Source organism: Vanellus vanellus (genome assembly GCF_965231255.1).
Source record: "Vanellus vanellus genome assembly, chromosome: 2".
In the NCBI taxonomy this organism is placed as follows: domain Eukaryota; kingdom Metazoa; phylum Chordata; class Aves; order Charadriiformes; family Charadriidae; genus Vanellus; species Vanellus vanellus.
In genome coordinates, this window is record NC_138906.1 from 115,005,425 (window position 1) to 115,019,654 (window position 14,230).

At 44.3% G+C, this 14,230-nt stretch overlaps 1 protein-coding gene across 1 annotated transcript in view; it reads left to right on the plus strand.

The window, feature by feature from the left end:
* Nucleotides 1–397: 397 nt before the first annotated feature.
* Nucleotides 398–14,230, plus strand: part of LAMA1 (laminin subunit alpha 1) — a gene marked incomplete at its 5' end in the record, with an annotated part of 104,677 nt that continues 90,844 nt past the window's right edge. The window contains one exon of the mRNA XM_082479179.1: nucleotides 398–476. Within this exon, the coding sequence (XP_082335305.1) occupies nucleotides 398–476 (79 nt within the window). The remainder of the gene's footprint in view (nucleotides 477–14,230) is intronic.

Sequence of the window (14,230 nt, forward strand, 5' to 3'; positions counted from 1 at the left end):
CGGTTGTCCCCTTCCTTGCAAAAAGCCCCAGGTCACTCCCTACACCTTTCCCAAACTTTTTAGGCACCGGCCCCCGGCTCGTCGCACGCCGCGCATCAGCCGCAACGCGCAGCCGGGGCTGCAAAGTGCTTCGGGCGGGGGGGTGGGGGGGTACACAGACGGGCGGGGGTGGTTTGTGGGGACGGGTTTGCGTGGTGCAGGGTCCGTGAACGTGTGAGTGGGTGCGTGAGGGGGGGGGTTATGTGTGTGTGTGTGCGTGTGTGAGGGGGGCTGTGTGAGGGAGCCCCCGGCTGTGCGGGCGCGGGGCGGGGCGGGCCGGGGGCGGCGGTGGGGGGGATCATATATAAGGCGGGCGCGCTCGGTGGGGCGGGCAGCTTCCCTCCCGGCGGCGGCGACGATGGGCAGCGGCGGGTGGTGGCTGCTGCTGGCAGCGGTGGCTTCGCTGCTCTGGGCGCCGGGGCAGGGCCAGCCCCGAGGTGAGCGGGGCTGCGCGGCTTTGGGGGTGCGGGGGGTGGGGTGTGCGCACTGCTTGCAGTGCAATGCCTACAGAGTTTGTTTTACAGCCGCCCCGCCGCGTCCCGGGGCAGGCTTTCGCCCCCGCGGGGCTGGGGGAGGCTTCGCGGGCGGCGGTGTGCCCCCAGTCCCCGCCAGGCAGAGCCGGTGCGGGGTGGGGGATGAGGACGGACACACCGCGCTGGGCTGCGAGGGGAGCCCCGCGGCGGGAAGGCGGGCTGGGGTCCGGCAGTGCTGCCCGCCTCGCTGCCACGCTATCCCCTGCGCCCCCCTCCCTTTCCTTTATCCCTCCTCTGAATCCCCCCCCCCCCATCTCCGCGCTGTGCCGCCGCCCCCCCACCCCCCTTTCCTGGAGCCCTTTCTTCTCCCTCGGCGGCGGGGGCCACTCCGCCCGGCCGCCTCCGGGGCCGCCCACTCCCTTTGTGGGAGCCGAGAGACGCTGCGGAGCGGCAGAAACCTCGGGGGAGGGGGCGGCCCCGGAGGCACGGGGCAGGGGTGGGGGGGAGGGAGGGCTGGCGGGCGGCCCGGGTCCCCCCAGCGCCACCCGCCCCGTCGCGGCGGAGCCCCCAGGGCAGCCCCGGAGCCGGGCAGGGGCCGCAGCCCCGGGGGTTCCCGCTGCGGGGAAGGGAGAGGAGCGGGCAAACCAGAAGGATGCCTCACACTGTCGCTAATGTAAACCAGATTAAGCTCTCTTATCCGGGGCGAGAGGGGCTCAAAACCACTTTCCAGTCGTGAGGCAGAGGTTGCATGAGGATGTAATGGAGATAAATTACAAAAGTTTTCTTCTCTATTTATTTTTGGGTGTGTTTTTTTTTTTTTTTACACGTGGGGTGGCCCGCTGCACTGCAGCCGGGGTACCGGAACGCTCCGCTGCGAGTTCTTGCTTGGCGAATAACTTCACCACACGCATCCTCTTTGTTCAAAGAGCGGTAACTTGTGTTTTTCTAGGGAGCCCAAAGTCAGTGAGCAACGGCACAGTTCACCCTGTTACTGGGCCAACAGTAGTTGATTGTGCGGCGTATTGGGTTACGAGGGAGAGCGCTGGTAGGCACCAGATGCTCTCACCTTCGGCTTGGTGCACCTCCTGGTGCCATCAACAGCAGAATTTCTACCAAGCCCTACTCCCTGCATGTTAGTCCCCAGACGCATTAGGTCTCTTTTGGAAAAAAAAAAAACAAACCCAAGAGTGGAAAATGTTTGGAAGGCATATGTTGTGCAGATGCATGACTTAATTTTCTTTATGGTGAAGTGTGGTGTTCAAGATGGATATAGTGTGGGAGATAAGCATCTGAGTGTTTACACGCTGCAGTAAAAGAGAGTGTGTTTATTGATATCATTACGTGTACAAAACTTCATCCTCCAGGTAAGGAGGACAAAATCAAGCTCAGGTAAATTGCAGAGTCCATATATAAATAAATACACTTGTAAATAAATAGACTTTACCTTGGTTATGAACATTTAGTCTTGGAAACAAATGAAAAGCCAGACAAAATGATGCAAGACTTACTTTTCACAATTGGTTTTGTAAGATACCATCTTAAGTACACCAAATAACCTTACTTCAGTGTTAACTCCTGTTTACATATGTGTGTTGTCACCTTTTTAAAGTGTGTGCTAATTTTCCTAAAGCCAAATATAGGTGAAACGAGTCCCCTTTTTTGTATAGAAATTTGTAATGATCATACTGCAGTAATCTGTTGCAGCTTTTGCAAATAGTTTAGTGCTGATATTCCAGCTTTTATATAGCAGCTCACATTGTTGAAGGCATCTTGATAAAATGCATATTTTTATATTAGTGATCAAAGATACCAGTATATTTGATTGCACCTAAGCCACCCCTCCTGGGGCTACTTAAATTCATAATTGTATTTTTCTAGCTGAAAGGTCAGGTCAGGAGACCATTCTTCCTATTAGATTAATTTGATAGAATGTTTTTTCTCAGCATGAGAGTACAGATCATCCGAGGAAGCAGAGTATGAAACCCCCCTGGTGGATAACTGCCTTACAAAAACCAGAATTCAAGATAACTGATCCTAAAACAATGTGAAGAATGCGATGCAGATTAGAATAGCCGTGTTGCTTTTGCAGAAAGTAAACAACTAAAGCTCAAGCTTGTAAGCATTGTGATGATGTAAAAATACAGTTTGTGGTAAGGCTGGAAAGATTTCTCAGAGGTGTTGCTAGAGCAGTGGAGAAGTTTGAGGAAAAGGTATGGTGGCATGCCCATGGAGAGTACCTTGGCAGAACTCTCAGCATTTCTTATTTTTCTGTTGGTTCCTGCTTTTGTCCTGTCAGCAGATGAGGAAACTGGAGCATGTGATGGTTGTAAGGGTCTGTCGGAAAGTGCTGAAGTCCAATATAAGAAAGAGCAACACAGAATAGTAAAGTCACTGCACTGAACAGCTTTGAAGGTTAATGATTGGTTCCTTCAGCCTAAAGATTAATATCTACTTACCTACAAGATTTAGTTGGCATTTTAATTGCAGGTGTTCTGTTAAAGTGTCCCCATCATGTTGAAAAGTGGTGTTTGTATTTTCAACTGAGTCTTTTGTGGCCAACAATGGAGGAGTTACTCTTCATGAAACACCTCACTAGTGTCCAGATCCATGGGAGTTATTTTACAATCTCAGAAGCAGATAGCCATTTCAGAGGCTTATGTAGCAGCTTTGCTCTGTTGGAATGCGTTCTTAATTATACTGGAGGTAACAGTGATACAGGTCTACAAAGTAGGAAGGGAAATAAGTTAATGGTTTTGCACAGTATTGCCTATATTTCATAAATTTGATTTGGCCAATGCTAGGTGATTTTTCTATAATTAAGTCATCCTGCTACTGTAAATATATGGTAATGGTAACTTTCAAGACTGTAGTTGTAGGCTAAATGTTTCCTCAGCTGTGTCTCACCTCAGTTTATTTTTGTAAGCTGGTGTGCTGTAGTAGCCTGCTCTGTTGGTCCTGCTTGGGGTTTTGGAGTTGATAGTCTTTAAGTGCTGATGCTCAGGGGATTGAATGCCCCCAGAGGTGCTCCATCAGGGCAGACCTGAATACAGGTATTGCTTGCGCTTACCATCATTTGGGTTGCAAACCTACCTTGCGTCAATCTGGTTTAGTAAGCATACTTTGCTTACATTACATAATGTAATTCATAACATCATGGCCAGCAACCACACCTTTTTTCCTGAAACATAAGTGATATGGTTTGCTTATAAATCAGATTGTTGAGCGCTTGTCCAGGAAGTGGGAGATGTAGGTTAATCTCCTTAGACTGAGATGGTTTGAACCCACATCTCTGATTTCTGAATAGAGTGCCTTATTACCAAGTTACTGTGACAGGTAATGCAGGGGAGGGGGACCCACGTATGAAATCTCTCCAAACCTCTGTTTGGAAGTGAGCTACTGTGCAGCCAAGAATGCAAGTTTAATGGGTGCAGAAGGAGAATGGGCAAGAGAAAAAGTTGATGCTGCAGTTGGATCATTAAGACACTCAAAGATGGAAGGAGAATCGAATTGCAGTCCTTCCTCTTCCTCAGCAATCGGGCATCTAAATTCAGGAGAAAAACCTTTTTTATTGTACCTGTGCCTGCTGTTATTTTACTGGGTCACTCAAGCCCGGCACCACTCGGCAGGATGACTGTGCATCTCACTTAGTGTAGGTGGACTTTTTGGTGCCTAAAGCTGGTGAGTTCCATTTCAGATGTGGTGTGCTTTAATTGTAGATGTGGCAGTGGGATTCTTGAGTCTTTTGGAGTTTTTGGGATCTGGCCTTTAGTCTACAAGCCTAGATAGGTAGATATTACCCTCTTAGTTGCCTCACTAGTCTCATGCATTCAAAGGTGTTTTATGGGTTGATGTGGTTTCCTTTGACACTTGAAACTGATAGCCAAACTTCCTGAATGTACTTGGATGAGCATAGAACTTTGAAAAAAGTCATCTTATACCTTTGAGATGGGCTGGACATTGCATTCCCAAACACTTTCTTTATGAAATGAAAAAATGTCATAGGGACTTTACAGCTGCCATACTGCATTGTAGGTTGGTATGTGCTAATGGCTTGAATAGAGCTTGCTTCCGTCAGTCTGAAAAATCTGGTATTTAAGAGAGGGGTAAGAAACCTGCAACAGAGAATTAAGTGATATGGGAAACGGGAAGGTTTCTATCCACTGCAAAGTTTGTCTTTATTGTTAAATATTTTCCTCTAACATATCTGCTGTGCTTCCACTGGTGTGAATATTCTTTCCCGAGAAGAGAACACTAAAAGAAACCTGACATCCCTTGAGACTTGTGGAAAACTTAGAGGCAGTGCTGTTTGCAACTTGCAGTGTGAGGCAGGAGGCTGATGAGCTAAAAATATGGTAGGAGCCTGAAGCAGAATCACTTTGTGATAAGCCTCAGGCCCATACACACAAAGGAGCACAGAGGAACAAGGTGGGGCAATCCCAATAATGAACTCGGAGAAACCAGGCCCTCCCAGGGCTGTCTCATGACCACCATCAGCCCCTGGGCCAGGGGTGACGCCCATCACCCTGAGTTCTGGGAGAAGCCCTGCAGAGCTTACAGGGGTATGTGTGTGCGTGAGGTGTGTGGTGGTGGTGGCTGTCTACAGGGGTATGGGACTCATTATGAGATGCAGGGGAGGAACATTTTGGGACTGCACAGGACTTACTATGGGATGAGTACAGGAAGGGCCTAAGACAGGGTAAGAGCGGGGATCAAGGTGGTCTGGGGAAGAACAAGTAATGGGAGGGGAGGGGAAGAGGGAAAAGGTGTTAAAGGCCAGTTGGCTATAAAAAGGTTGCAGGTCGGTATGCTTGTCTTGCACTGCCTCATACCTCATTAGTAAATGTCCTGTCTTTTTCTTAAACTCTGTTTCTAGCACCTCTCCTGGGTGAGGGGGTCTCTGTGCTGTGCACACGGAGATATAAATGCCACTGGAGAGGGGACTGCAAGTCACAGGGGCCTGTGTGTTGTGGGTGCCTGCAACTGGAGAGAGTGTTGTGTGGGCTGCAAACATCAAGCCAGACCAGTAAGCCAGATATCAAAGCAGCCATAATTTTGGGATGGATACTGGAGAGACCAGAGGTTCTGCAAGTTGGCTACTGGAGAGCTCAGGAGGTCCAAGGCAACTACTGGGTAGACCATGGGGTCCAAGTGTCAGCCAAGAGACCCATCTGCACGTGTGTGTGTCTGTGTATTAGGCAACCGGTGACAAGAAGATCCAGAGGCAGCTACCATGTAGGCTGAGCATCTTGGCCAGTAACTAGAGGGATCCATAGTGGGTGTGTGTTGGGCGTGATGAGGGGCTGGTGTGTGTGCAAGGCAGTCTGTGGACCAGCAGCTGAAGTGGAGCTGTGGGCTTCAGGGGCTCACGTGCCCAGGTGCCAGCAACAGGGGAGACCTGGGATCTGGGGGGGGGGGAGGGGGGGTAGTTACTGGATAGACTGAGTGTCTAGGTCCAGCTCCTGAAGGAATCCACATTGCATAGATATCTGTATATGAATATATATTTTCTACTTAAGGTCTGTCACCCTGATCACCTGGAGCAGGGAAGGGGATGAGACCATTGGTGGTGGTTGCGCTTGTGTGTTTCTGTCTTCGCTGATCTATATGGTTGGCCATATGTGTGTATGTGTTGTATTATGCGTGTGTGGTGATGTAATGTGGCTGTTGGAAATACATGCTTAGCTTTACTACTGACTGGAGCTGAGAATGTGGAGCGGCAGCAGCTGCTGCTGTTGGGCTATAGGACCTGGCACACCACAGCAAAACTCTAGAAGAGTGGATGTAAGTCCGGAGCTCTGGGCTTTTGTTTTGGCTGTTGAGGCCTTAGTGTAATGGACTTTGCTCTATATAGTACTCTACAAAAGTCAATTTTAGATGACCTGTCCACCAAGTCACCTCAGGCCACATTGCATATCTCCAGGAATGCTGACTTTGTGGGTACTGTTGCATTAAAATGATAAGGTTCCCTAAATTCATATTAAGCAACACAAATATGTTTTGAAGCCTTTATTAAATAGAAATGGGGCTTGATCATATTCAAAAGAATTGGTAGAGTAGAAAGAGTAATGTAAAAGGTAATAGATCTCAACTAGGTGCAAATTTTCATGATTGTGGTCTGACTTTTGAGGGTGGGAGAGAGGAAGAAAACATCAGAAATTTCAGTTCTTCTGGTGATCTGCAAAGAACATCTTAGACATTTTGTGGGGGAAACATTGTGCTTTGTCTTGATTAGAAAGTCCTAAATTTAAAATTGGTTTTGTTTTTTTCCTCACTCTTTTTAAAAGGAAGTCAGTACTCACAAGCCACAGACTATTTCTTCTTTTCTCAGAATACAAAGGTATGTGAGAGAGAAAAATCCCATGAAAGCATTCTAAGTAGACTGAAGATTAAGATAAAAAAAAAATTGTCTGTCATAAATATTTTCTCCGTTCCCTGAGGCCTTAGAAAATGCATCTCTAGAAATTCAGGACTATCAGTGTGTGTTGATCAATTGTTGGTATTTACAGCAGTCTCGCACAGGATCTTCGGGTGGGGTTTGCTGCCTTCTCCTACATGTATTTTTTCTGTCCTCCAGGCCTCTCTTCCTGACCAAACAGCAGAATGTGTTGGAGAAGTTTTGCAAGATAAGATTGGTTAGGTCAGCTTGCAGGAATTGTGATTTGTTAGTTGGCATAAGCCTTAGGTGCACATCAATCAAACTGCCCATTTATATATGATTTTGGGTACTTAAGTGATATCTTAGAGGCTGTATAAAGTGCCTCTGGGCACTGGGATGTGGGTACAGCACACTGGTTTTGAGGCGAGTGCTTCATCTGGTTGTGGGTCAAAGCAAAAAACCTTAGATGTATCTGTGTGTTTGCTTTTGTAATTACTTCTGCTATTTTAAGGACTTAATGATTTAAAAACTCATTGAAATAAAAATCTGTGGGGTGTTTTTTTGGGGTGGGGGGGAATTGCTTTTGCCTTGAGATGTAATGTACACGTTTTTGGGTATTAAAAGCTGTATACATCACAATTTTATAGGAAAACTAGAAGATTTATTTTGTAGTTATGGTAGATGTAAATAACAGTGTAAAAACTGGAAAACATAGACATGTAAGACTAAAAATACTGTCAAAGTCTAAGCCTTTGATATCCTTATTACAAAGATACATAGATGCACATAATTTAGACTTCTCCTCCTGGTGTGAATCAGCAGTTATGATTCCCGAGACGTCTCCCTCGTGTTCCTTGCAGAGCAAACCAGACTTCTAGGATACGTTGGTTTTACCCGAGAAGCTGATTATTTTTTTTAAAGTCTTCCTGGAAAATCACTACTGCTGTAATGGCCATGTGAGCTCAGAGGGCTGTTGGGAGGGAGGGGGATGCATGGCAGGCAGTCTCACCCGCTGCCCATTCCGCAAGTGGCCCAACCTTGCAGACTGTGTGAAGCAGCAGCTAATGTGGGTTGATGGACCGAGCTGGTTTGTCTTGTCTTTTTCTGGGCTTTTCCTACCAGCCAACTCCATGAAGATCCCACTTCCGCTTGGTGCAGACAGAGTAGATTTGAGACTTTTGCAATTCCTTCTCTTTTATCAGCGTTAACTTATTTGCTTTTAATGATTTTTTTTTAAACTCATTTAATACAGTAACAACTCCATCAGAGATATTCCCTAACCTGGTCTTTTAGGTTAAAGTTTAAGATTTGAAAGGTTTTTTTGCAAGCTTAATGGAGTTCCTTGCCGTGAGCTCATTTATTGTGCTGTGAGATCCAGCCTCCCTCTTGATTCCCGCATGAAGATAAAGGTTAAAAAGCTGTTTAAGAAACAGTCTTCCTGAAGTGGAATCTTGCTTTTCCCCTTGGCTCTGCCTGCATTTTTACTGCTGTTTTGCTCCAAAATGACCTTGAAGATAGGCCTGTGTCCACTGCCTCCTTTATCATATTTGTGTGAGCTTTTATTTGCTGAAAGGCTGAGGGGACAGTGCAGAACCTGTATAGGTAATTCAAAACAACTTCTACAATCCTGATTTGATTATTGGAATTTTTTTCTTGTGGACCTGATTAAGCAAGAGGTTTTTAAAAGCAAAATCCTAGCTCTTTACAAATCAGTGGCATAAATCATGCTGACTATAACAAACCTTGGATTTCAGCCATCGAGCGTAAATGCAAACTGGAGCTAGCACTGATGCTCGCTTAGATTTGTATTGATAGTTTTTATTCAGTTCTCTGAAAGCACAACTGGCATTTTGCCTTCTGTCACAAAACTCATCTGATCGAAGAACTCTATAAAGAAATGACTGTATGGGAAAGAGAGGAAAAAAAACCCAGTAGCGACTGGCACTTCCAGTGCAGTTTGATCGTGGCGGAGCGCTGCCCTTCCAGGGAGGACTGGAGCAGTGGTCAGAGTTGTCCCTCATCTTGTTGACATGGGCGCTGGCAGAAGGAGCTTTGCAGCCATGGCGCGAGGTGGTGGGTGAGCTGGGGGCCCTGGCTGCACCGTGCCACTCCTCTGCCACCCCCTACCCAGGCAGAGCTGCTGCCAGGCTGGATGGAGCCTGGCCGCTCTTCACCACCTTCTCAGGGTTGTTCCAGATCCATCCAGGAGTATCTACAGTGAGTGAATCGATGAGTCCAGCACCGGCAGTAGGCGTGTGCTTGACAAACCAATTAATCAAATTATGCCTTCCCTGTTTCTGGCTGTTGCTTTCCTAAAGTGAGAAAACCAGCTCCTGAAGGTGCTTCGCTACTATAAAACTGTGGAAGAGAGTCCACTGGTTTTTCTTGCCTAGTTTTCCTCTATAAATGTTTCTCATTCAATGCATGAATGTGTGTTTTGTTATCCTCTGTGCCACACCATTCATGTATTTTACTTGCCTTTACTGGGCCGCCTTTTGTGTATACCGTGCCCTGTTGGAAGAGGGGAAGGCAGCAAAGGCTTGAAACTGTGTGCTAATGCCTCTGATTCAGTTGTTTCTACTTTATTGGCTGAGAAGGGCTAGATAACAGGAGTTTGAAGTGGAGGTTCTTTGAATTGTCAGGATCTGTGGAAACCCTGGTTTAAATTAGGGTTGTGAAATATATGCTGTTGAAATTTCTAGGATTCTTTTTATTTGCTTTAGCCGGTAAGAGTCTTTAAAATGTATACTCAGTGACTCCTAGCAGAAAACACCCTTTAAAATATGCTAAAGATATCAATGTTTTTAAGAAAATGAAGGATCAAATAAACTCCACCCAACTTGGGAGAATTGCTGTAAATTTACGTTTACAGAAAATTTATTCCTTTAGTAGTTGCTAACTAAGTTGTTTCAGTAAGGCTCTACCTTAATTGCACAAGTAGTCCAATTTGCTTTTACAGGGTAACACATCTCCTTTACAAGATTAAGTAACACATTTTTACAAACAGAAAGCAAATCTGCCATATATCTAGAACTTTGTGAATAAAAACCCCTTTTAAGGGTTATTTGTGGATATTAACAACAAATCTCACTAAAAAATGATCAGCGTTTCAGAAACCATACTTTTTTTTTCTAATTAAAAAATGTGTGCTTGCTACTGAAATGGATATTTAGAAATAAACATGTATTTTAAGCTAAAACTTACATGAATCAAGTCATTCCAAGCCCTATCATAATTTATCTTCCTTGAAGTAGGTTTACAGTGTGTCTGCCAACACCCTCCAGAACAGGTTTATCATTGCTAAAGGCACGCAGGAAAAACAAATACTAGAGTCAAATGGATGAGCACTCTTCACTTGGTGGTCACTCAAGGGACAGCTTACTTCATTGTGTATTGGATGATATTATTATGGGGACTTTTCTAATGGGAGAAATGATCCTTCAAAGTACTGTGTGGATTTCCTGTGAGGTGGAGGTGGCTGCTCTTTGCAAGCCATGAAAGAGTTGTTTGTGGCTGGGCAGGAAACTTCAAGCTGAACTGGGTGATGACTAAAGGGGAATAGATCTTTCCGTAGTGATGAGTGCTAGTATATGATCTGAAGGTGGCAATGAAGCAGTAGGTACAAACTGTGTCTGCTGGTGGATGGCTGTATTCAGTGCATATCCTGGCATGGATCAGAGGTTGCCACACTGATGTTTATCTCCAGGGATATGTAAGGTTGCTCAGAAACTTTTTCTTGTGTGATACTTCCAGTTGGTTTAAGGATTTGCTATTGCCGCAGCCAATAGTGGTAATGGACAAATCCAAGTTTGGATATCTCTGGTAGGCTGAAAATCACAGAATGGTCAGGGCTGGAAGGGACCTCTGGAGATCATCTAGTCCAACCCCCCTGCCAGAGCAGGGCCACCTCCAGCAAGTTGCACAGGACGGAGTCCAGGCGGGTTTTGAATGTCTCCAGAATGGGAGACTCTGCAACCTCTCTGGGCAGCTTGTTCCAGTGCTCTGCCATCCTCAGAGTAAAGAAGTTCCTCCTCATGTTAAGATGGAACTTCCTATGTTCAAGTTTGTGCCCGTTACCTCTTGTCCTATCACTGGGCACTACTGAAAAAAGACTGTTCCCATCCCCCTGGCACTCTCCCTTTAAGTATTTATAAGCATTAATAAGATCCCCCCTCAGTCTTTTCTCTAGACTAAAAAGACTCAAGTCCCTCATAGGAGAGATGTTCTAATCCCTATTCATCTTTGTAGCCCTCTTGTATCCTGCTGTAATGATAGGAAAAGAGGGTAAGAAGGGGCTTCTCCATGGCGCAGTGGTAGGAAAAGGTCAAGATACTTGCTTCAAAGAAGAAAAACCCTTCTGTATATCACATAGTATCAACTGAGGGTACAGTCTCTTTAAAACGTGGGCAGCCTTCATCTGTTATGTTCTTAAGGACAACAAGAAATACGTGCTGCCCACTTTGCAGCTCTACCTGTATGATCGCTGCTTTTCACAGTAATCAGCAAAAAATATTTTGGGTGTTTCAGGATAGGATTCGAAATTTTTCAGTGTCACTGTAGCATTGCTGAATTTTAAATTAAATGACTTGAATGTTCAGTCCTGATCTTCAAGCTGTTAGCGTTTTCTTTAAAAAGTGCCCTCAGGGCTGAAATGCATCATTCTTGTTTTCAGGCCAAAGGCAAAATACTTTCAGGACACTTGATTTAACTTCCATGCAGCTGGCTGAGTTATTGAGCATTGACGGCAATACAGATGAGAACTCTTTTAAAAGTTTGCAAGCTGTGTGTCACAACCACCCCCACCCCCTCCTTTATTTTTGTGTCTTTAAAATTACACTTTTTCGGGAATTTATCCTGTGTGACACACACCTTTGATTTTTTGTGAAGACGTTTACTGTAAAGAATTAAAAAAAAAGAGGGTTTGAAACAGAATACGTGCAACAGGTGACTTGCTACTAATGTTTTCAAAATAAAGTTGTAGGATGTGCCCTGTATGTTTATTAGCCTGTGTACTTGGAGACCAGCAGATGTAAGTAAACAAAGCATGGTGATTTGCGATTTTACTTTGTTGCCTGGAGTAAAATGTCTAGAAAAAAAGTAGCAGGATATGTTCTACTTTTTGTGAAGAGCAGAAAGCCACCTCTACAGCATGTTGAACAGTTGATTATAAGTGGAAAAAAAACCTGCAGAGGTTATTTTCTAATTAACCATTTAAATCAGATTGCAAAATCTTGTCAGTAGAGATAAGGGAATGATGAAGTTTTGCATGTCTTCAGTGTTACACAGTTGCAAATCCTTTCAGCTCCATTCAAGCTGGAGGAAATGCGTTCCATTCTGCTCAGGAAGATCTGGCAGTGATACAGGGCTGTATGTGCCCTGATAATGCCTTTGTGCCTGCTGGAATGAAAACATTTTTCTTCTATGTTTGGAGAAAAAAACAAACAAACAAACAAAAAAACCAAAACCACACGGCTTTGTAAAAACAGGAGAGCTGGTAGTTCTAAGGTGCCAAACTTGAAATGGCTTTTGTTCATTAATGGAAAAATTCCACTTAAATAGAAATTTAACTTCATCTAAGGCAGCTGCGATTTATAATATTAAGATAGTGCCTTTGTATTAGGAAAGGGAAAAATAGCACGTATAAATTTTGGTTTTATGTATGGGTGGTAAATAACAAGCTTAAATGAACAAAGTGAAAAATCCATTTGAGTTCCTTTGTAGTGCAACCACTTGCTGCAAGACTTAGTTTATGATCACAAGGAGATTGCAGCTGCCTCAAGGGGTCCTTCTTTATGTTTACATGGGGAAAAGAAGTAGTAACGTTTTGTTTGGCTGTGATACTGAGTCACTGCACAGAAATGCCTGGGACCACTAAAGCTTTGAAATTCTTTTCAAGCTCAAGTCTCTTAGACTTTGCAAGTGATAAATGTAAATTAAGAATCAGGACAGAGCTAATGGATACTTGGGTCACAACTTCCTATTTGTTATAATAAATGATTCAGTGTGAAGCTTAATGCTGCACATCTATGCATGCAGATTTAATTAGGATTAAACTCAGACAGGATTTTCATTTACAAGGAAGACTGCCTCATGTTGAAAACTGGTCATAGGAAAGAAGTGCAGGGTGAGCCACTATCTATTGAGGGAGTCATATTAAAAGGTGGTGGTGGGGAAGGCTACTTTAGATCTAACATCAGTAGGAACAAAAATGTTCTGCCATGTTATTACTGGGACACATAAGTGACAAATGACTGAGGTCCCTAGCCTTTGACATGCCAATCACACTCCCAGTACTATTGTCATATTGATCTAAGCTAATATTGGGTCTTAGGCTGCATATAAGCAAAACTGACAAGACACTGAAGTATTTAATAGCTGTGGCTTGTATTTACATCAGGTTTGAGTGAAAATTCTTCCCAAGATTAAGGTGACTGCAGAAAAAAAAGCTAGTGTAATTCTAAAAGAAAGAACAATTCCCCAAACCAACAAACACAATGACGTAGACTCCTCAACATGTGGAAAAAGCTTTGGGTGAACAAGAAAGAACTAATTTCATGGTCTGGCAGGTTTGTTGTTCCTTGGCAGCCTGCCCATCTGTCAACTTTTGGCTCTTTTGCTTTGGTATAAATGCTGTGACAATTTCTAGGCAGGTTCTTGAAGAGACCAACACCATACAAAAAATCAATACTGGCAAGACATGGCTTGACAGAAGAAATCGTGACTATACTTTGAAAATGCATGAAATATAAAGAGTACTCACAAACTACCCACCTTTTATATCCAGTTCTCTGATGCTGAAAACTAGCATGAAAGCTAGTTTTCTTTTTTTCCTTCTACCCCTTAGCTTGTTCTGACTGAAAGGAATCAGCAAGTTACTGCCAATATTGAAGATATTAGAAATTGCTGCAGTAAAACTTTTTGATGCTCTTGAGCTCAAACTTTTTTTTTTCTTTTTGCCTCGGTTCCCTGAAATCTGAAGGATGTTAATACTAGAAAACGTATTGAGGGCTGTGAAGTAAGCTATTAAACCTATTGTATTTGGCAATGTTTTCTATTCTCTCAAAACATTCAGCTGAAGGCTGTCAAGGACAATGTATGCTCCTGTGGGAAACAACGTAGCTCATTTGTAGGAATCTCTGGATGGGACAGAAAATCGGTTGCTCAAACTCCTTCAGTGTTAAGAATTTGCACTCTGATCCATGTCTTATCCTCTCTACTTCCAATTTGAGTACATGTGTTGTGACATTGCCTCTATCTGATCTGCATCTATGTTTGCAAGCTCTGAGTATGAGGCACTCAGAAGGTGGGATGCTGTAAAGTTTGCATTAGTTAACTCGTTAAC